The sequence below is a fragment of the Mytilus californianus genome, unplaced genomic scaffold (assembly GCF_021869535.1).
Source record: "Mytilus californianus isolate M0D057914Y unplaced genomic scaffold, xbMytCali1.0.p SCAF_2, whole genome shotgun sequence".
Lineage (NCBI taxonomy): Eukaryota > Metazoa > Mollusca > Bivalvia > Mytilida > Mytilidae > Mytilus > Mytilus californianus.
The window spans coordinates 122,260,202-122,285,597 of NW_026262668.1; the positions used below are offsets into that span (position 1 = coordinate 122,260,202).

A 25,396-nucleotide genomic window follows, 5' to 3' on the forward strand; every position below is an offset into this window, starting at 1 on the left:
AAAAAAACCCAACATTTTATTAAAAAAATTCACAAGTTGCAGAAGGAGTATAAGAATATATGAATAGTTTATACCCCCAACTCTTAAGAGGGGGGCTATATTGCATTCAATTTGTCGATCTGGTTGTCCATTCATCCTTTCAACACAGTTTTAGTCACACTCTTATCAGGGACTATGGAACAGAATGACTTCTTATCGCACCGCGGGTAAATTATCACGTTGTGATTGGTTTAACGCTGTCACGTGGTGACCCCCTATGGATCCGTAGGGGGTTAGTAAATTTCATAGGGGGTTCATGACGTCACGTCTACTGTTAATGGTGACGTCATCTATTAATGTTGTTGTGTTTCATTGTTTATTTTTCTACAAAACACAGCAGAAAAAGTTGACTTCATATATGGTCAGTAGCTCAACAATTATGAGTTATAAAGTTTGAGCACTTAATGTATCTGAAAGCCACCTTCTCTTGTTTACCAATAATTCAAATTGTGAATGAGATATGCTTAGCAAGACAATGCATGGAACTTCTTGTTTATTCCACTTACAATTATAGATAAAGGGAGATAAGTCAAATCAAAATATTTCCTAGATATCTAGCCTCGCTTTATGCTATGAATTGTTTTAATGTTATGTTAAAATGCAACATGAAAGAAATCTCCTTCAGTGCTCACAACTGTTTGACTAGAAAGTAGAATGTTAAGAGCTTGGGACTGAACTTCCCATGCCTCCTTTTTTGCTCTCCAGTGGCATTGTAAAGTGATAGGTAGTTGTGCAGGATGTTACATGTAGGTTATGATTTATTATTATAATAGAAAATCATGGTCCACTGTAATACTTTGTCACTAATGTGTTATGTTGGTGCATAAAATAAGTGGTGAGTAAATGAAATTCTCCCAGTTGACATATGATGACATCATATTTTTATTTTTAGTTTTTATTGTGCAGTTGAAAAAGGTGGTAGATTTGATACTTGTTGACCCTGTTTAATTTTTCAGGATGGGAAGGTGGAGATGAATGGTTAAGAGCACAGTTTAAAGTCTATTTACAGTCTTTACTGGTCACCTGTAAACATGATGGTCAGTCTTATGTCACATTTCTCTTTTATCTACTGCTTACATATGAATATAAAATTTGAAATCAGTTTCTGTTTGTTAGCTGATTACAAAAAAGATGTGAAAAATATAGAAGCATAATTATTTTAAAGGACCCGATGAATAGATGGACAGTTATAACTATTCAAAAGTATAAAACTTTATAGATTGAAATTATGGAACAGAATAATCAGTATAATAGCAGGAACAATCAGCTATAGGTAGACTATCCTTAATAATTCAGAATTAAAGAAAGTTTTTTGTTCTTCAGAAAAAATATTGGAAATATCTCACTAACATGTATTTTAATTGCTTTAATACCACTTTGTTTACAGTATCATTATGATGTCACAAATATGACCAAATAATTTTTTGTGAGAATATAATCTTACATTGACATGTTTTAGATCACAAATTTTGTTTTGGTCAGGAAGGGCATCCAGCAATTTCAAAATTTAATTATTTAATTCTGCATTGATACTTAAAACGTTTAAATAGAAAGCAGCAGGTTTATTAGCTAATGGGTAACAGTTTATTTTATTGGTGTAAATTATAAATGTCTACCATACAATCTAGAAAAAAATTTGGACTACAATAGGTCTTCTCAAATTGGAGCCTAAAATTGAGAAGAGAAAAGGTAAATTTTATTTTACAAATTATAAATAGTTAATAGATGCTGTCTCATTTCAGATGTGAAATTACATGAGGATTTTGGACTTCCATTTCTTCAATCCTTTAAGACAACTCACTGCTACAGAGTTTGGGCTGATGACACTCATCCAGGAATGAGTGAGGTTCCATTAGGGTTAGTTTTAAATAGTCTTAAAAAGTTTAAAAGGAATTTTACTGATGTCAAGATATTTGTTAAACCAAAAGATATTATACCATACTAGAACACAATTTATGATCTTTTTCTGGCTTTACAATGTAACAATGTTACGCTTATTTCGATGTTATTTTTCACCAAGAAACCACATTGACTGGTGTAAATAATAAAGAATGAAATTGGTGGCCCTAGGATTATTTAAAATCATTAAAACTGAAATGTATCTGGCAACAACATCTTGATTTTTTCGTCGCAGCATGTGAGACAGAGATATTACTATCCGGTGGCGGCGGCATAAACTATTTGTATAAAGCTTTATATTTCAGAAGGTAGAAGACCTGGATGCTTCATACATTGTATGCAGATACCTTATGTTACGAAGTTTCTGTCTGTCATATGCCCTTTGTCCTTGACCTCATTTTCATGGTTCAGCAACTGCTTGAAAAAAAATTACAGTATTTTTGTCTTGTGAATTTCTCACTTATTATGAGTAGTAGGATAACTATAATTGGTATATGGTTCCTTGCAACGTCTACATGTCTGTCAGACAGGGCTAACCTGACCTCGACTTCAATTCATGGATCAGTGATCAAGGTTAAAGTTACATGATTAGGTCCGTTTCTCAGATACTACAAGCAGCAGGTCAACTATATGAGGTATATGGAATGATTGTAAGGGGTACATGTCAGACTGGCAGGTTTCATCTGACCTTGACCTCATTTTCATGGTTCATTGGTCATTGTTAAATTTTTGTGTTTTGGTTTGTTTTTTAAGTACTGTAAGCAATAGGTCAACTATATTTGGTGTATGGAATGATTGTAAGGTGTACATGTCTGTCTAGCCAGTGTCATCTGATCTTGACCTCATTTTCATGGTTCGTTGGTCAGTGTTAAGTTTTTGTGTTTTATCTGTTTTTTAAGGGCCAAGTGAGCTTTTCTCATTACTTGTCGTCCATCGTCGTCGTTAACTTTTTACATTTTGAACTTCTTCTAGAGAACCACTGAATGGAATGAAACCAAACATGACATGAATGTTCCTTATGAGGTGCTGACCAAGTGTTGTTACTTTGTAGCCGATCCATCATCCAAGATGGCCACCAGCGGGGGACTTAGTTTAACATAGGACCCTATGGGAAATGCATACAAATGACTTCTTTTAGAGAACCACTGAATGGAATGTAACAAAACATAGCATGAATGTTCCTTACAAGGTGCTGACCAAGTGTTGTTACTTTGTAGCCGTTCCATCATCCAAAATGGCCACCAGCGAGGGACTTAGTTTAACATAGGACCCTAAGGGAAATACATACAAATGTCTTCTTTTAGAGAACCACTGAATGGAATGAAATCAAATATGGCATGAATGTTCCTTATGAGATGCTTACCAAGTGTTGTTACTTTGGTGCCGATCCATCATCCAAGATTGGCGCCAGCAGGGGACTTAGTTTAACATAGGATCCTATGGGAAATACATACAAATGTCTTCTTTTAGAGAACCACAGTATGGAATCAAACCAAATATGGCATGAATGTTCTTTATGAGGTGCTGACCAAGTGTTGTTACTTTGTAGCCGATCCATCATCCAAGATGGCCGCCAGCAGGGGACTTAGTTTAACATAGGACCCTATGAGAAATACATACAAATGTCTTCTTTTAGAGAACCACTGAATGGAATGACACCAAATATGGCATGAATGTTCCTTATGAGGTGCTGACCAAGTGTTTTTACTTTGTAGCTGATCCATCATCCAAGATGGCCGCCGACAGGGGACTTAGTTTAACAATAGGACACTATGGGAAAAACACTCAAATGTCTTCTTTTAGAGAACCACAGAATGGAATGAAACCAAATATGGCATGAATATTACTTATGAAGTGCTGACCAAGTGTTGTTACTTTGTAGCCAATCCATCATCAGAGAAGGCCACCGGCAGGGGACTTAGTTTAACATAAGACACTATGGGAAATACATTCAAATGTCTTGTTTTAGAGAACTATAAATAGAATGAAATAAAACAGGGTATGAATGTTCCTTTTGATTCGTTAACCAAGTGTTGTAACTTTTGTAGCTGATCCATTATTCAATTATTGTGATCTATTGTAGACCTACCTTATTAAATAACTTTAACGGTACCAATTTTTTTTGCAACAAAGGAGTACTTATTTTCATATCAATTACTGGGCCGAATAAAAATAAACTTGGCCACAATTTTCAGTAGGTTATCATGACTTGTTGGTCACAACTTGATCACTTATTCAAATAATAATGATAAGATGTCTTCAGTAGCTATTGTAAGACTACACTAAGATGACCTGCTTTTAATTTTAAATACTGTGCCAAATTAAACCAAACTTGGTCTCAATCGTTATATAATTTTACATGATTTCCAAAACCACATTAGATACAGGTGAGTGACACAGGCTCTTGAGAGCCTCTAGTTTTAGTACTATAAGCAATAGGTCAACTATATTTGGTTTATGGTATGATTGTAAGGTGTACATGTCTGTCTAGTCGGTGTCATCTGACCTTGACCTCATTTTCATGGTTCATTGTTTAAGGTTAATTTTTTGTGTTTTGATCTGTTTTTCAATTACCATAAGCAATGGGTCTACTATATTTGGTGCATAGAATAATTTTAAGGTGTACTTGTCTGTGTGACAATTTTTATCTGATCTTGACCTCATTGTCATGGATCTTTAAAAATGTTAAGTTTATGTGATACTTGTAGTAAAACCTTTATCTTTAAGACTTTCAACATAAAATCAATGGTCAGTAAAACAGGCGAGACATTTCAGCGTGTGCACTCTTGTTAAGAAAAAATTATGGACTGGAAGTAGAGAAATGAATTAACATATGTATGCAAATTTGTCTGCCATTACTTAAAACCACACAATTTCCATCAAAATATTGCATCAGAGTTTAAAATATTCCATGTCATAATTAAAAAGTGATTGTTGTTTATGACATCAGAAGGTTATTTAGAGACAGATCTAGCGTCATTAAGAGATAAATCAGCTTAATACCCAAAAGGTTGAATATGTCTATTTTTAAAGGCAGTGCTTTAATGCCTTTCTAGTTGCCGGGTTAATCCTTCCTTCCGCGATATCCAACTTATCTACGTGGGGGGTCATTAGGCTCCAAGTAGATCCGGAAATGTTGAATTCTCTCCTCTTCTTATTGTGATATAAAATGTTTTTTGTTTCATTTCATTTACATTGGGAAATAGAGAAACGATCATTGTGTTTTGTTAGTTTTAAAAACTTTTGATATATTTGTATTTTGCATTATAAGCAGTCAACCGATTGACAAACTAGAATTATTTGAATTCCGTGTGGAAAGAGCTCAGGTTAATTTCGAGTGTTATCTGCAATCTAGATGTTTATAAATCATTTCAGTCGTTGATATAATAATTAAGAGTCGACTGAACATTAATTATATTATACAATTTAAAGCGCATTTCTGTTTATGCACGTGAACCCGTCTAACGTTATTGTTATTTCGCAGTTATATAAAGTAGCAAATTATCGTTCCTGAATAGGTGGCGCCGTGGTAGCCGATCCTGTTCCTCAACTTCCGGTTTCTGCACTGTGCAACTATTTCAGTTACATTTTAAATTAACGATGCCAAGTACTTGTTGTTGTGTACCTGGATGTCATTTAAGAGGAGGACATGCATTTCCAAATGACTTAAAAAGAAGGAAAAGTTGGATCAACGCCATGGCCCAAACGCAGATTGGACGAGAACACGATTTCATCGTGGAGTCCATCTCAATCAGCTGTTGTTTGCAAGGCACATTTTACTGAAAATGACTACGTGCAGGAAACTATTCATGGTAAAACTCTATTTTCTTTTTGAAATATATAGTTATATATGTAATCGCCATGCGAATAAACCAAAGTCTGTTTACAACCGCAATTATCGTTTTAGAATAAAAGGGGGTGGTTAATTCAAGACGTCATAATTTTTTGGATTACGATTCAATGTGATCTGTTTGAGATTTTTTGGTGATTGCTACAGTTATAATGATTTCTTACAAGAGGTATATCATACTGAGAATTATTTTAGCAGTAATTATGCTAATGTAGTAATGACAGGAATGCATAAGCTATGCCTCATAGACTTTCTTGAAAAATATCAATGACAATGTTAACAGAAACAAAACAATGACATGCTCTCATCAATATTATAGTTATTTAGGTACAAACAATGTACGTTTGTTGCATACGTCTCTCATTGTTTGTCCTTTGGATTTACATAACATACATTGAATCAGGCAAACATAGTTTTATCCAGATTGTAATGAAAAAATCTAGTTAATATTTCGCCAGGTAATACAAAGTATACATTGCTAATGGAAGTTCATTTAATTATCAAAAAACTAATATTTTATAACCTTTTTCAGGGCGCAAACCCATCATACAGAGACTTAGGTCTACTGCCATTCCCAGCCTATTTTCCTGGACCAAGCAAGAGACTGAATCGTCCGCAAAAAGAAAAGTCAGGGCAGTGAAAACAAAAGAACTAAACTTGATGAATATTGTAGTAGAAATCTAGAGGAAAGTTTTGATTGTAAAGTTGGTTTTCCTGAAGAAGTCATTCATACTGCAGAAAGGATTTATGACTGTCCATCACCAACTGCTGAGCTAATGTTGAGCTTCAAAGATGGAATTACGCAAACACCATCAATGTCTATGTTTTCATCAGAGAATTTTGAAATGAAGACACGTGACACAGCCATGCATTTTTATACCAGTTTAGAGTTGTATACTAAATTTTTATTTGTTTTGACCACACTTGGTCCAACAGCACATTGTTTGAGATACATATATTTTCAAATTAATAGGGTGTCAGTTGAAAATCAGTTTTTTTATGACTTTGATGAAATTGAGGCATTATACAACCATCTTTGAACTTTCTAGATTCTAGATTGAATCTAGTGTTAAGAATATTGTGTATACATGGATTGTTTTTATGCCTAAACAGTGGTGTGAGGCTAACACTTGACCATCTAGTGGTTTAGTCAGGCATTTTTCGCCATCCAACTTCAAATTAAAGTTTCCTACGACTTGGATTATTATTGACAGCACAGAATATCCCGTGATAAAACTAAAGCTCCTAGAGCTCAGGCAACCTTTTCATCATATAAAAACAGAAACACTGAAAATACTTGTATGTTCGACGCCTGGTGGTTTAGTCAACTATGTCTCTAATGCATATGTTGGTTCTACCAGTACCAGTGACTATGAAATAGTTGAAAGATGTAGAATACAAAATGTAGTTCAATTATGTGATCCAGCTATCCAGGTGACAGTGTGATGGTAGACAAAGGTTTAAATGTGCAAGATTTGTTTGCTAACTTTTTTCAAAAAAAGAAACAGAATTAGTTCCAAAACTCTTATACGGGATAGAAAAGTCTCCAATTAACATGTGCACATAGAGCGAATTATTGGACTAGGCAAAACATACAAAATTCTAACAAATCCTATGAATGGAACTGAAACAAAACTTTCATCTGAAATAACATTTAGTTGTTTTATGTTGTGTAATTTTAAAACTTGTATTGTGCCAAAGGATGCAGAAATAAAAGTGACGCAATGAATTTTGTTCTGATATATATATATTTATAATTACATGCACATGTAAATTGTAATGCATATAAAAATAAGGAGATGTGGTATGATATTCAGTGAGTTTATCGAACTAAAGTGCATAAGAAATGGGTTTAAGCAGTTACAGGTGTTACTGTCACTGTACAACCTCCAACAATGAGAAAAACTTGTACCGTGTAAAAAATTTCAGAGATCTTACCACTAAGTTTTGTTGTCTCACCTTGACTTTGGTGAATTGTTTATATCTGTTGATGTAAATATAAAAAAGAAGATGTGGTATGATTGCCAATGAGATAACTCTCCACAAGAGACCAAATGACACAGAAATTAACAGCTATAGGTCACAGTATGGCCTTCAACAATGAGCAAAGCCCATACCTCACAGTCAGCTATAAAAGGCCCTGAAATGACAATGTAAAACAATTTCAAACAAGAAAACTAACGACCTAATTTATATACAAAAAATGAACGAATATAACAAATATGCAACACATAAACAAACGACAACCACTGAATTACAGGCTCCTGACTTGGGACAGGCACATACATGTACATACAGAATGTGTCGGGGTTAAACATGTTAGCGGGATCCCAACCTTCCCCCTAACCTGGGACAGTGGTGTAACAGTACAATATAAGAATGAACTATAAAAATCAGTTGAAAGAGGCTTAACTCATTAGATGGATAAATACAAATACAAGTGGACGTGGTCGGGTAGTTGTACATCCAAACAACAAAAAGACACTAAGTACAGATCTGAGAGTACTCGCAGTTACTGACAGCTAGTTCAAAGCCACTAACAACTGATAAAAAAATCTTGCATCTAAGACTAAATTATCAATCCGTAAGCTCCCATTTAGAATTTTATAAATTTTATATTTTACATTTCTGAGTTATGGGGTTTTATTGGGATTTTCCAGTTTTTGTCGAGCCTGCGACTTTTGTCGCAGAAAGCTCGACATAGGGATAGTGATGTGGCGGCTGCGGCGTTAGCTAACTTCTTAAAAGCTTTATATTTTAGAAGGTGGAAGACCTGGATGCTTCATACTTTGTATATGGATGCCTCATGTTACGAAGTTTCCGTCAGCCACATCTCCAATGTCCTTGACCTCATTTTCATGGTTCAGTGACTACTTGAAAAAAAAGTGAACATTTTTTGTAATGTTAAATTCTCTCTTATTGTAAGTAGTAGGATAACTATGTTTGGTATGTGCGTACCTTGCAAAGTCCTCATGTCCGTCAGACAGTTTTCACTTGACCTCAACCTCATTTCATGGATCAGTGAACAAGGTTAAGTTTTGGTGGTCAAGTCCATATCTCAGATACTATAAGCAATAGGTCAAGTATATTTGGTGTATGGAAGGACTGTAAGGTGTACATGTCCAACTGGCAGGTGTCATCTGACCTTGAACTCATTTTCATGGTTCAGTGGTTATAGTTAAGTTTTTGTGTTTTGGTCTGTTTTTCTTATACTGTATGCAATAGGTCTACTATATTTGGTGTATGGAATGATTGTAAGATGTACATGTCTAGCTGGCAGGTGTCATTTGACCTTGACCTCATTTTCATGGTTCAGTGGTCGAAGTTAAGATTTTGAGTTTTGGTCTTTTTTTCTAATACTATATGCAATAGGTCAACTATATTTGGTGTATGGAAATATTTTATGATCTTTATATCAGTCGCGCAGGTTTTATTGGACCTTGACCTCATTTTCACAGTTCATTGTTCTGTTAAGATTTTATACGCCCGTTTATGGGACGTATTATGGTATACCTTTGTCCAACTGTCCGTCCGTCGTCAACATGTGGGACATTAACTCAAAAATGCTTTTACCAATTTGCATAAAACTTTGGTGAATTGTTTATATCTATTGACGTGAGCTCCCTTTCATTTTTTATAAAATTTAGATTTTACGTTTCCGAGTTATGGGGTTTTATTCTTTAAAAAAAGGGGGATTTTCCAGTTTTCGGACAATAAGTCAAGAATGCTTTCACCAACTTGCAAGAAATTGTGGTGAATTGTTAATATCTATTGACATGAGCTCCCTTTCGATTTTTATAAATTTTAGATTTTACGTTTCCGAGTTACAGGGCTTTATTCATAAAAAAGGGGGGATTTTCCAGTTTCGGACAAAAACTCTAAAATGCTTTCAGCAATTCTTATGAAACTTTGGTGAATTGTTTGTATGTATTGATGAAAGTTCCCTTTAGAATTTTATAAATTTTACATTTTACATTTCTGAGTTATGGGGTTTTATTCATTAAAAAAAGGGGTGATTTTCCAGTTTCGAACAATAACTCAAATATGCTGTCACCAATTCTCATGAAACTTTGGTGAATTGTTTATATCTATTGTTGTAAGCTCCCTTTTTATTTTCATAAATTTCTAGTATGACATTGAGAATCAATTGAACTTTATTTGTTTATAGTCTGACAACAGGTTTACTAAGTATTGCACAACAGCAAGAAATCTTTAATTGCATATTCAATTCATATAACCAATTTCAAGATCTTTGACTACATTTATTCAGAAACCTATAATATGTCAAATATTTAATTATAATCCAAATTCAGACCTGAATCAAGCTTGAATATTGTGTCCATTTTTGCCCCAACTGTTCAGGGCTGGACCTCTGCGGGCGTATCTAGTTGTGTTTTGGTCTGTTTTTCTTAAACTATAAGCAATAGGTCAACTATATTTGTTGTATGGAAGAATTGTTAGCTGTACATGCCTGCCTGGCATGGTTCATCTGACCTTGACCTCATTTTCATGGTTCATTGGTCAATGTTTAGTTTTCTTGGTTAATGTTAAGTTTATGTGACAGTTGTAATAAAGCTTTATATTAAGGACTATCAACATAATATCAGTGATTAGTAAAGAAGGCGAGACATTTCAGCGTGTGCACTGTTGTTGGACAACAACTCAAAAATGCTTTAAGCAGTTCGCATGAAACTTTGGTGAATTATTTATAGCTATTAATGTAATCTCCCTATAGATTTTCATAAATTTCAAATATGACATTGAGAAGAAATTGAACTTTATTTGTTTATAGTCTGTCTGGCAACAGATTTATTAAGTATTGCGCAACAGCACAGTTTATTGCACAACAGCAAGAAATCTTTAATTGAATATAAATTCAATTCATATAACCGATTTCAAGTTCTTTGACTACATTTATTCAGAAACTATAATATGTCAAATATTTAATTACAATCCAAATTCAGACCTGTATCAAGCTTGAATATTGTGTCCATTTTTGCCCCAACTGTTCAGGGTTGGACCTCTGCGGGTGTATCCAGCTGCGCTCAGCGAATCAGTTTATTTCTTAATTAAGAACTCCTTTTTTCATTCATAAATTACTTTAAACTTGGAAATATAATTTTGCTTGGAGTTATAGTTTCTAAAAAAGTATTGTCATTGAAAGAGTTGACATGTTGCAATGTACATTTATTCTACATAGTTCTATGGTACCAAATCAAAAGTTTATATAAAAGAAAGAAGTCAAAGGTTTCCCATCACAGTTTAGTTACATACATTTTTTTTGTACCTGAGGTCGTTGAATATAGATCATTATATAAATAAGGAGATGTGTTATGATTGCCAATGAAACAACTATCATCCATACTTACCAGTAACAAACCACATTTGCAGAGAATAAAATACAGTTGATAACATTTACTTATTACTAAAAAGAAAATGCCTAACTATTTTAAACAGTATTTGAATATCAATTATATGGTCATTTTTATAAACTTCCTGTTACAAAACTTTGAATTTTTCGAAAAAGTAAGGATTTTCTTATCCAAGGAATAGATTACCTTAGCCGTATTTGGCACAACTTTTTGGAATTTTGGGTCCTCAATGCTCTTCAACTTTGTACTTGTTTGGCTTTATAACTATTTTGATCTGAGTGTCACTGATGAGTCTTATGTAGACGAAACGCGAGTCTGGCGTATTAAATTATAATCCTGGTACCTTTGATAACTAATTTGACTATAAACATAGATAAAAAAGGTACAAACTGGACATAATGCACAAGTTCATAAACAAGTGAGAACAAACGCCTTCATATAGTGCTCAGAATATGACATTCATAAAACTTGTTCAGTAGCATTAGAGAACTCTAAATCTTAAATACTGAAAGCCACCTCTGATAAGTACACTGTACTATGCAAGATAATGATATAACTGGACTAAAAATACACACAACCTGTAATTAACTGCCTTTACAGCGCTTTCGCGCTTTGATTATTAAAGGTAATCATGCCGGATTCTTCTTCAATAATATTTGAGCAGGTATAATATTTAAATGAAATGACCCTGGATTTCAGTATCTGACCTATTTTCACCAGTATTCTACTTCCATGACTTTTGATGTCAAAATAGCAAAATCCTTCTCTGAAATACTGCAAAATTTTATGTTCATTATAGAACAATTTGAACTTAATTTTCTCTCTAATATTGTTTAACAACTGTAAAACTAATTTTTTTGTTCATTTCATTAATAGAAAGGTAACAATTCACTAATTATCTCGTTAATTATAGCATAAACTGCAAATCTGAAACTTTCAGCTGAAAAAATGTCTTTTGAATTATGACGATATATTTTTACCTAATGCAGGTCATGACATACAATTTCACCTTTAAAGGTCGACAGGTTTGAAAGTTGTATGCAAAATTTTACCAAAATTTGTGAAATAGCCCATTTACTGTTCCTTGACCAAAAACAGATACTCTGAATAATTACCACACAAGTTGAAACCATCTCCCTCTTTACTTTAATGACATACTAGTTCTGTGCATTAAATAAACATGCATTGTTTCAGAGTGTAAGGAGAAAATGTTATTTATATTTTTAGACATCCTTGCCATGGTAACATAGGAGTCAATGATATCAAAGTCAGACTGGCACAGTAAGTTATAAAATGAAAATGTATTACATTTATAAGAATCAGAAGTGTTTAAATTCCCCAGATATTAGTTTGGATAACAGATCCAGCACAAATTTTAGTCATAGTTTGTGTCTACCATGAAGTTTTAGATATTGGATGAGTGATCTTTTGGGGTCATTTACTGATCCCCAAGAAAATAAGCAATAAGATTAGTTGATGTATGGCAAATTGAACCAGCATGTGTTAATTAAAAATTTGAAGAATAACATTTCATGGCTTTTTAAACAATTTTATAAACCTAATAAAAAAAACTTCAGTAAACATGATAAATTTCTTACAAAAGGAAGCTGTATACAACTACCTATTATTGATAGATGAATTGAAAAGTAGAATAGGATTCAAATTGACTTATTAATCTTTTGTGACATTAACTTGTAAATAGTCCATATTACTGTGACTTGACTATAGGTGTTGCTGTTTACCTTTACCTATTGTTTAACCAGATTGTAAAATTGACAATACAATAGGCACATTTAAATTGACCAGTTGGTATTTATTGTTAGAGTTGATGAATAGAGTCTACCTTGATGCTGTCCCATCACTTCAGCTGTTCAATTGTAACTTATAGTGTAACTGGGGTAGGTCTTTCAAAAGTTATTCAGGCTTCAATGTTTATCTTTGTCAATTAACATAACATGCATACAGTTTAAATAGTATATATGATTTAAATGCAGCTAGAGTGAGGCCACAAAATGCAAACTTATTCCATGTTGTAATATTTGAAAAAAACTTCTGATTAAAAAAAAAATACCCATATTTTTCATTAGAGAATCCTAAAAGAAGTTATGAAATAAATAGTGTAGTTGCAGTCTTTTTTTCCATTGAAATAGATGTATTCCTTGAAGCACTTGGCCATACAATTGCCAAAGAAATACAACAGTTAGAAGGAAAAAAGAGAGATTTTTATTTTTTCTGTCATTTCAAATTTTAGGAGTGAGCAAGCCAGAAGGAGAACGTATATGTTTTTTTTTGTAGGGTATCCAATTGCATGTTGTCTAATGAGCTACATTTCCTTTCTTAATGTTTGCAGTCAAATACTATGATTGCTTGGATTTCTTTTATATTGTTGAAAATACCTCTTTTATCTCTTTGGCTTTTCTAATGGGAGATAACTCAAAATAATTGTTTTTTTTTACTCCTGTGGAAATCTGAATTATTTTATAATTTCCCTTAATTTTCCAGGATGAATAAACACTGGTGTGCATTCTTTCATTTAGACATTTGCTAAATGCTTATTGACATGAGCCTTGTACAAAGTGTTTATGCATAGTGAAATATCAAAATAATAGTTGTGAAGGAACAATTTTATATATTTATTGACTTTGATATTTGATATCCAGTATTCCAGTTTCACTATTTGTATTATTTTGAAATATTTTCCTAATTTTATTCACTTTTTGGAATATTTTCTTACATTTTTTACTATATCAACAGTATTCTGTTTAATTTCTTATGATATATATCCCAATTAAACAGGTGCAGAGTCTTTATGTTGGATCCAGAATTTTGTAATTTTTGATTATTTCCAATATCACATTCAAAATAGTTATCCTCACTTTACAATTTTTTTTTTATATTTTAATTATATTTCTCACTATATCACTTGATTTTACTATATCCACAGTATACAGTTTTTATTTCATTTCCCAGGATATACATGTATATCTTAATCAAACATTGTAAGATCTAAAATTTTATAATGATTATTTCCAATATCACATTCAAAATTGTTATCCTCACTTTATGAATTTTTTTTAGAATATTTTACTTTTATTTTTCACCTTATCACTAGATTTGACTACATCCACTGTATTCACACTTTATTTCATTTTCTATGATATATATCCCATTTAAACAGGTGAATCATCTTCATATTAGATCCAGAATTTTATAATGATAATTTTCAATATCACATATAAAGCCACATTTACATGTTGGATGAACTAATTTCTCCTACTTGCATTCCAATTTTGAACTTTTTGTTACCTTTTAGATGAACTAAATCCTATTTTATATAAAGTGAATTTCCTTGATTGAACACAGCATTTTTATGCACAAAAATCCTAATAAATTTCAATGAAAAACACTTCAAGCTATATTCCAAAATTATTTTCAATTTTACATGTACATCATCATGTGAAAGCCACACAAAACATTTTGAATGAATTATTTCCTCCTTGATACATTCATGACAATCCATTCTTGAAAAAACAAGTCACATTTTAGGAAGCAAAACTAAATGGCAACTTGAAGAAGTGAATTCAAATAAAAAATATCCCAATATTTTATGCACATTGATTCCAATAGATTTCAAACACTGCAAATAATACTCCAAAATGATAAGTTTGAAGGGATATATGAAGAAATGCACAACATATTCATCTGAATTATATCAAAGATAAACTGAAACTGAAAACACCTGAATAGCTATTTCTTGTTTCACTGACAACTGGACAATACTATGTATAAGGGTTAAACATTTAAAGATTCATTTATTATGTAAAACCAGTTTTAATTTCCATACATGTTAACTTGCAGTAAAAAAATCTTTCACTGATTTAGATTTTTTGGGTCAAAATTAGATGAATCATCTCCTGTGGATTCATTATTTTCATGGGTATCAATTTTCGTGGATTGAGGAAAACTTGCATTTTAGTGGATATTTGATTTCGTGGTTTTGCCAATCTCTGCATACAAAGCCTATAGCAAATTTGTAATTCGTTGAACATTTGAATTCGTGGTTCACCTGTACCCACGAAACCCACGAAAATTGGTATCCAACAAATAATAATGAAACCGCAGTATATTGGAGATTTGAAACATTGAAAACAAATAATATTTCCTTCCCTATTAAATTTAATAATAGAATAACCCTAGGTGAAGAAAAACTTCAGGAAAAAAGCATGCTGTATGGTTGTCTAGGTGAATAAAAAACAGTGCAGGTAGCATCAAGGTAATCAATTCTAACAATACCAATTGGTCAATTTAAATGTCGCAATTGTATTGTCAATTTTACAATCTGGTTGAACAATAGGTAAAGGTAAACAGCAAAACCTATAGTCAAGTCACAGTAAGCAAATTTGAAGAAATTTTAAAAAAAGGTGCAACTCTTTCTTTAATTGATCAAATTAATAATATAGTTTGTTTGTCTTTGTCTGTTTTTGGCATAGAATTTATAAATTTAACATTAATAGTTCATTTGTATGTTAATTGATTATCTCTCCCACATTTAATGTTAACAGAAAATTTTGTTGAATCTTAATAAAAAAAAAATTACCTACTCTCTTATATATTGAGTTACCTACTTCCTGATATATTGAGTTACCTACTTTCTTATATATTGAGTTACCTACTTTCTTATATATTGAGTTACCTACTTTCTTATATATTGAGTTACCTACTTCCTGATATATTGAGTTACCTACTTTCTTATACATTGAGTTACCTACTTCCTGATACATTGAGTTACCTACTTCCTGATATATTGAGTTACCTACTTTCTTATATATTGAGTTACCTACTTCTGATATATTGAGTTACCTACTTCCTGATATATTGAGTTACCTACTTCCTGATATATTGAGTTACCTACTTCTGATATATTGAGTTACCTACTTCCTGATATATTGAGTTACCTACTTCTGATATATTGAGTTACCTACTTCTGATATATTGAGTGATTAAGTGGTACATAAATATATATTCAGCACATTTTCTCATATGCATGTACTTTGATGCTGTGAGTACATAATACTTACACTTTTTCTATTCAACTATATAAATGCAATAGCAGGGATGGATCCAGGATTTTAAAAATGGAGCTTCATTGAAAATTTGCTTTATAGGGGCTGTGAAAAATCAGAAAAATTCACTATAAAAATATAAGTTTTTGGACACAAGGCGTCCCAGGCCACATCTGCTCAGGACCTGCCCTGAATAGAGATTTCAGATATGCACTTGTCAGCAATTCATTTAGCTAATGGTAATACTTTTTTTACTAGTTCCATGCAAAGTTCGGAGAGGGGTAAGAAAATTAATGCTGCTGTAACACAGACAGGAAAATTTGTGGGTAAGTAGATAAATTTGATTAACTCAATGAAGTAGAGGCAAATTTATTAATTAATCTACATGCATTTTTGTTTGTTTGTTGAAAGTCATGCGGTTCATTATGCAATGACACTGGAATGCTTAAGTAAACACCATCTCTTCAGTGCATAACTGACAAAGTCAATCATATACTAGTAGATAATGTGCACATTGCCATCTTTATAAGAAAAAAAACCTTGGTCTAATATCATAATGGTGATAGGTTGTAGTGATCTTTATTGTGAGGTTGAACCAGACCACCTGTCAATAAAGACCTCTGTAAATCTTAATTGATGTATACTCCTATGATCATATCGTGGAAGCAATATTCTATTTTGAATTAAGTTGTTTCTACCTGCATTCCTTTCATGAATTGGTGAATCCTGGAACAAAAGGTTATATATCAGGTTGTAAATGGGTAGGCACATACCTACCTAGTGAAGAATTTAATGTATAAGTATTGCTGTATATATAATTCATTACAACAGGGGATACAATAACTTAAGCTACATCAATTGTTATTAATATAGAATTATCAATATATCTGTAATTATTTTGACAGGAGGTGCCATAACACAGGCTAAATCAGCTGTGAGTTCATGGTTCAGTAACTTTACTCAAGAATGGAAGAAGGAAGAGAAATCCCAACCAGAATCTTAGCTTGTATACTCTTGTTATAAAACCCTCACATGGCTAGCATGATTATCTCAACATTTATAATTGACAGAAAATGTGATTTTAAATGAAGAAACAGTTATATTTTAGCATGATTGAACTAGACTTCAATTCATGAGACAGCATTTGGGTGACAAACTGTCTTTATAATATCATTGTACATTCCATTACATGCTAATTTATATCTATAGTGGTATCTTAGTTTAAGTCATTCAAACAATTTTTCTGTTTCTCAGACTTCCATATTACAAAGTTTGTAAAAAAGCATGTACTTTCATATTCAGTGTGTGAAACCTTTTTTTCTTAGAACTCGCCAATTTGGCGAGCAGCTTTTCATTTCAACTCGCCAAATTGAAATCCCACTTGCCAGCTTGGCGAATTCCCAAAATTTTTAAAGATTATTTTGGTGAGCTTTTCCTTCCTTTCGTGTTATTTAAAAGCTGAATAAATAGGCTTCTTATTTTTCCATGTTGTTCTATTAAATATCCATTATTAAGTCTCCCAAACGAAGTTTGGGAAGACTTATTGGTTTTGCTCAGTTCTTCTTCTTCTTCTTCTTCCTCTTCCGCCACTTTTAAATTTGAACTTGTCCGCACCCGTTCTCCAAAACCGCTTGTCAGATTAACTTAGGGTTTCACATATGTTAGACTAACATGTCTAGTGGTGCAATCAGGGTTTTGTTTGTGCAATGGGGTTTATAAAGAGGTACTTTGAGGGGCAATAAGAAAGGAGGGTTTTACTATAGAACCCTATGGGATTTTATTTTTTTTAAATTTTCAAATGATTATAAATTGAAAACCGTTTGTGATAGACACAATCTTTTTAATTGAAAATGTTCTAAATGATAAAACACATTAAATGAAATACAGGGTTAGTCCCCAGGGGTCACCCCCACCCCCAGCCATTTAAGAAAGTTCTAATAACTTGTAAGTGGTCAAGATCCCCACCCCTAAACCATATATATTCTGGTTTGTCATGCTAAGATGGTTTGAATGATATACAGGGTTAGTCCCCAGGGGTCATCCCGACTCCCTGCCATTTGAGAAAGTTCTAATATCTTGTAAGTGGTCAGGATCCCCACCCCTAAACCATATATATTCTGGTTTGCCATGATGAAGCACATCAAATGAAATACAGGGTTAGTCCCAAGGGGTCACCCCAACCCCCTGCCATTTAAGAAAGTTCTAATATCTTGTAAGTGGTCAAGATCCCCACCCCTAAACCATATACATTCTGGTTTGTCATGATAAAACACATCAAATGAAATACAGGGTTAGTCCCCAGGGGTCACCCCCACCCCCTGCCATTTAAGAAAGTTCTAATATCTTGTAAGTGGTCAAGATCCCCACCCCTAAACCATATATATTCTGATTTGTCATGCTAAGATGGTTTGAATGATATACAGGGTTAGTCCCTAGGGGTCATCCCGACCCCCTGTCATTTGAGAAAGTTCAAATATCTTGTAAATGGTCGAGATCCCCACCCCTAAACCATATACATTCTGGTTTGTCATGATAAAACACATCAAATGAAATACAGGGTTAGTCATCAGGGGTCACCCCCACCCCCTGCCATTTAAGAAAGTTCTAATATCTTGTAAATGGTCAAGATCCCCACCCCTAATTCATATATATTCTGGTTTGTCATGCAAAGATGGTTTGAATGATATACAGGGTTAGTCCCCAGGGGTCACCTCCACCCCCTGCTATTTAAGAAAGTTCTAATATCTTGTAAATGGTCGAGATCCCCACCCCTAAACCATATACATTCTGGTTTGTCATGATAAAGCACATCAAATGAAATACAGGGTTAGTCCCCAGGGGTCACCCCAAACCCCTGCCATTAAAGAAAGTTCTAATATCTTGTAAGTGGTCAAGATCCCCACCCCTAAACCATATATATTCTGATTTGTCATGCGAAGATGGTTTGAATGATATACAGGGTTAGTCCCTAGGGGTCACCCCCACCCCCTGCTATTTAAGAAAGTTCTAATATCTTGTAAATGGTCAAGATCCCCACCCCTAAACCATATATATTCTGGTTTGTCATACCAAGATGGTTTGAATGATATACAGGGTTAGTCCCCAGGGGTCATCCCGACCCCCTGTCATTTGAGAAAGTTCTAATGACTTGTAAATGGTCGTGATCCCCACCCCTAAACCATATATATTCCTGTTCGTCATGTCTCGAACATTTGAATGACGTTTAAGGTCAGTCCCCAGGGGTTCCCCCCACCCCCAATGTTCTAGTATCTTGTAAATGGTCGAGATCCCCATCCCTAAACCATATATATTCTGGTTTGTCATGCCAAGATGATTTGAATGATATACAGGGTTAGTCCCCAGGCATCACTAATGCATATAACTTTACTGGACCAAACCAATTTTCACTGGACTTTGTCCAATGTCAGGCGACCCTTGGAATTACGAATTATGGGAGCTTCGTTTGGGAGACTTCGTAACAGCATCCTGTTACAATCATTTCTTGTTAGAATTAAGTTTTTGTTTACTGTTATAGGAAATTTACTCTCGATTCAATCTTCAAAACATATTTTAAAATTACATTGACAACATGCAAAAAGAAAGTGAAAGTAAATTTCTATGTCTATAAAACACGTTTTGATTAGTTTAAGTTTTTCATACAACTGTCATCTAGCCAGTCAGAACACATGTAACATAATATGTATCATCTGGGTTCCTGTTTAAACAGAAGTCATGGATAACAGTATAGATTTTGCGGGAAAACGATCTTTTTGCTTGTATGATTCAAAATCGCTGCAGAAGAGTCACTCGCCACAAGGGCGAGTTCTATTGAATCTGGACTCGCCAAGTACAATTCTTACTCGCATTTGGCGAGTTGGCGAGCGGAGGTTTCACACACTGATATTTCTGTTTTATATTGGTTATTTTTAAATAGGTTGATTTCATAAAGTATTGTGTTGTACAGACAACATTCAATACCTTTAATGTTACACAGTACATCATGTCTTATTGGCAGTATTGCTGCTCACACACACACTTTACTTGCGTAGGAGCCAGGGGGCAAGGGGCAATCCCCTAATTTCAAAAGTGGCAAAAAAAATATTGAAAACTTACACTCAAAAGTACCCCACCCCACTTTTCAGTCTACTCATATGCCTCTGCCCTTACAGCAAACCTAAATGATGCATGGATTGTTATATTGTGTTTAGAAACTACTGATAAAGAAGCAAAACTACTGATTACTTGAAAGTAAAGTACTGATGACATAGAGTTGGGATTAACAAGTTAGGAAATTCCCTATATGAGTTGAAAGTCCATTTTGATGAATGTAGCATTTTTTTCCTCAATTGATTAATTTTTGCTAAAACTTCCAGGAGTAATTATGGGGTAAATTGAACAATGATTTAAATAAAGTTCCTGTAATGTGTCAAGAGTGTGGCACTTGTGCATGAAAAGACTGTGTACTAATTAAAATGAAAAAAACAATAAAATATTCAAATGAAAAAACAAAAACTAAAAAAGACCATGACTTTACAATACAATAATTTATGAGATGGAATAGGGTTTGAGAAACAGAACAGTTTCTTGTATGGTCTTATGGGAGCTTATGTATAAAAATATGCAGTGTTCAGTTATATGTACCTAACATTAGTCTATGAAATTAGTTTTGTATTTATTTATTTTTATAAACAGTTGACTTGCGAATATGAAAAAATGTTAAATTGCAAAAACCTATGTGATGACCATATGTTATCAAGTGTTTAATGAATCTTAGAATTATTGTTGTCAATAGCTGTTATGAAACTACCCAGTTTTTTTTTAATTTTCAGATTTGGAAAGATTTTGACTCATAATGTTTTAGAGACTTTTGAACTAACCTTTTAATCAATGGAAATTACTGTGATTACAAATAAATCTAACTTAAAATGGTATTCTTACAAAGAAATCTAGACTGAATCACTTTGTAGACATGTATTTAAACTCTTTCCTTGTACTTACATTCACATTAGAGTATGACATACAGACACTATTTTAAAAAAAAAAAAAATCAATTTCTGTACAGCTTGACTTGCCATAAAAAATGAGTACAAACATTATTTAGTCCTGTTGGTTGTAAATGTAGTTCTCAGGTAATCCAGTTAATAATGAAATTAAAACTGTTATTTTTTGAAGGTTATTGTTCTGGATAACATGACTTTTCACAACTTCACTACTGATGAAAATTCAGACAGCACTCTAAAAATTTGTGAAAATCTCATACAAAATCATTATCAACTTTTGTTTTAACTGGAACTGATAAAACCTATTACAGACAAACAGCAATTAATAGTTCAGTCAGAAGTAGTGACTACCTGAATGATATAACCCTATACCACAAACTATTATATTAAAGAAAGAACATTTCCTAATGATATGAACTGCTCCACATTTTATCTTCAACACTCAGGCATGCCATAATGTATCTTTAAAATGTCAGGTAGAAATATGTTGAGGTATTTAACCAATTTTAACTAGTTTAACCCTGACAAATTAAGAACTGTTTAATATTCCATAGTATGTTTACTCTCCAGTATACAAATGCTTTTCCAAAGATACAAAGATAGCATAATATAGAAATAAGATGTGGTATGATTGCCAATGAGACAACTCTCTAGGGCTTTCAACAATGAGCAAAACCCATACTGTACAGCAAGCTATAAAAGGCCCAGAAATGACAAATGTAAAACAAATCAAACGTGAAAACTTTAGGCCTGATTTATGTACAAAACAAAAAACAAATATGATATACAGCAACAAATGACAACCACTGAATTACAGGTGCCTGAGTAAGGACAGGCACATACAGAATGTGGTGGGGTTAAACATGTTGGGGTGCTCCTAACTATTTACAATAAGGTGTAAATTTACAATAAGGTGTAAATAAAACTTTTTTTTCAGTATGATGGGTCTTCTATTTTAGAGTTATGGCTCTTTAAAAATTAGCAATTTTGCAATTTAGATGGTTTCCTGATAATGACTATAGTTTGCTAATGACTTCTAATAATGGTCAGATTTTCGTTTAAGCATAACAATATTTCAAGGTTTAATAGGTGAAATGTTCTTAAAAATATTAAAATCAGCGGAAATAAATGGCTTCTGGACACAGGCACTTGTATTTGAAAAAAGAAAAATTCCTATATACCTTAATATAACACAAGGTACTGAACTCGCAGTAACAGTAACAGTTAACATAATAAAATGCATCTTAAAATTTATTTCAACATGACTCGTGTAACTGTTCCATTTTTATTTCCCTTGACAGACTAAATTTTCTTATATCTTTATTTCTAGGCTTTGTTTAGTGAGAAGGCTTCCTTTTTTTTAACGACAATACAGCTGGTTGGAAATTATGTCTCTCTGATTAAAACTAACTAAATTTAGAAAACTTTTTTCGTGTTATTAGGCTGTTCAGTATTTAGGAAACATCTGTAGACTGTGTCATAAATTATCTTATTGTTTTTATATAGAGAGATAGAGTTATTAAATTTGTTAGAAATACTGCTGTGTGAAAGTTATGCTGAAAAATAATTAATGATGTTATTTGTTCTTAAACAGTACAGGGATTTGTCCGTTTTAAAATATCAGAAAGTGTTTATACTTGCATAATATTTTTGTTGACCCTTATTCAATGCTGTTCATGTACATGCCTTTATCCAGATGGAAGAAGATTGTAATGGAAATGAGAAATATGAAATAAACAGCAATACAAAGTCTATTGTATTTCAGTCCTACAAAAATAGAAAACAGTACACTTTTCAAAATTATGCATCCTATTGGAATACTTGACACATTTTAATTTGTTGAAATGTTATAATTGTAATTGTTGGGTTTGGTTTATTGTAATCTAGAAAAAAATAATGTTGATAGAAGTGTGTAATAATGTGGAACTTTTCTTGAAAAGAATTGTATATTGATTATTTAATCAAAATGTGTGCAATATGAACTGATGTTATGTATACATATTTATGTTTGTTATCAAGTTGTGTATTCATTATTATTTAATTATCTTTGCAAATCTACAATTAAACCATTGAACTTCTTTATAATATTTTCATGACTTGTGTCTCTTCTGTCAATCACAAAAAGAGAAACAATGCAATGTTAGGTCAGTCTAACCCAGTATCAAGCTCTGGAGTGTGGTGGATACATTTAAAGTTGTATATGATGACAAACCAACATGGCAGCTATTGTTTTCAGCATTGTTCTTGGAAATTTCAAACATCATCCTGGCATAGAAGGAATTTCAAGCAGTATCCTGGCATAGAAGGAATTTCAAACAGTATCCTGGCATAGAAGGAATTTCTAACAGCATCCTGGCATAGATGGAATTTCAAGCAGTATCCTATAAAGGAAACCGTAGATAAATTCATTTCTGATTGTATTATGGTAAAAATACCCTAGCAATATAACAGATTATTATTATTATTATTTTCTACAAAACCTTACAAAATGAGCCACAATTAATCAAACAAAATTATATTTTATTACAGCCTTTGTGAGACTTCTACCTAGACACTGCTATTCGTCAATTCAGATGATTATTATGAATTTTGTCTATATTTTTGTTGAATTGTCTTATAATGGTCCTTTATCAGCTCACATGACCCAACAGGTTAGTGGGAGCTATTGAAATCATTTAGTGATGGTCATCTGTTAATTTTTCATTTTTGTTTTCACTTCACTGAAACAACAAGACCAATTTGATTTGTTTAATAGAAAAATCCTTATTTCATTCTGATGAACCAAAGAACAAACTGACTGTTGTTAATAATTTAACTTTATTTGCTAGTTCTAATTTGTATCCTAAAGTAATCCCCTCCAACCTATTTCTCAACACTTTCTTTCTATTTTTCATTTTAAATTCATTACCTGTTAAAACAATAATATATATATCATCAGTTTTTGTTTCAACTAAACAATTAAAGTATAGTTATAATTCAACAATGATTGAAATTCAGGATATATCAATCTTTTTTTAACACCACAACAATTTAGACACATAATATTTATATAACTTTTAAGGTAGCACAATACAAAAGCAACTAAATTTTATCAAAATTTCATTTTCAGCTGTTTTTGTTACTTCTTAATATTCAAAAACCACAGAAGAAAAAAATATTTACATATCTTACACTGTTAATGAGTTTTGATGATAATTAGTTTTATAAACAAATGCATGTGTCTGACTGATGCAAGATAAAAACATGTGGGCAGTACTATGTGGTTAATCAATAGAATCATTTGATAGCTTTACACCACTGACCAGCAATAAAAATAACAGTTATGAAAAAGAGGTGAATTATGGATTTATGGAAAAATGAAGATAATGAATTCCAAATAAAAATACATTTCTGTATTGGAGCTGTCAGGAGAAAAAACAAAACAACTATTTGGAGCTATAGAGGGAATCAAAATATAAATGTATAGATATTAAACAAATATAATTGTACAACAATTAATGTTGCTGATGTTTATACTAGAATTTCTTGAAGAGAACGTTTAAATATGAATTCTTTTTAAAAGAAAATACTGTTGAATATTTCATTTTCAAACTGCAAAAAATGTAAAAAATCTACATTGTGTAAAACACCATATTGTCATTGTATACAATTATAATTCTAGAAATCCCCCATAAGGATCCTCTAGACTGACCAACTGATCATTTTGTGTACACATGCATAACTTACTTTTTGTAACAATGGAAAAAACAAAATATATCATTTTATGTACTAAAAGAATAAAATCCATATTGAAAAAAGTAAATGCAATGTGTAATTAAACTTCTGAGATCATTAATAGTAAAGGTTTATCATGGTGGCCGGAGTTTTGACCATATCAGTAGCAACTGACTTACAGCAAGGTCAATAAAGATGTAACATCTGATTTTTTATGCATAGGGTGTGCATTTTCTTTATATATTTTGAATTGCTGAATTGGAATGCTTTCTTACTGGTCAAAACCTAATTGATTTATGATTAAAGGCCAATCCAGAAGTATCCAAGTATCCCCATGATACATGTGTGAATTATATTGAAGTTAATGGGGTACAAGTAGGAAAATCCTTATTTATTCAATTGTGACACATTCATTTTTGTCATGAAAATATAGTTTTAAATGAAATTAGCTCCTAGATG

The 25,396-nt window shown here is 32.5% G+C and overlaps 1 protein-coding gene across 2 annotated transcripts in view; it reads left to right on the plus strand.

Moving 5' to 3' along the window:
* LOC127728686 (late secretory pathway protein AVL9 homolog) overlaps positions 1-20,697 on the plus strand; it is a 42,002-nt gene extending 21,305 nt beyond the window's left edge. The window contains exons 11-16 of one of the 2 annotated variants that reach the window (XR_007994317.1): positions 996-1,076; positions 1,782-1,896; positions 12,388-12,441; positions 16,482-16,549; positions 17,129-17,737; positions 19,733-20,697. Coding sequence is in view for 1 of the 2 variants with exons in the window: in XM_052236297.1 (XP_052092257.1) it covers positions 996-1,076; positions 1,782-1,896; positions 12,388-12,441; positions 16,482-16,549; positions 17,129-17,226 (416 nt within the window). In the remaining variant the exon portion in view is untranslated. Of the gene's footprint in view, positions 1-995; positions 1,077-1,781; positions 1,897-12,387; positions 12,442-16,481; positions 16,550-17,128 lie in introns of both variants that reach the window. The other variant, XM_052236297.1, reaches the window with a different exon arrangement.
* The last annotated feature ends 4,699 nt before the right edge of the window (positions 20,698-25,396 follow it).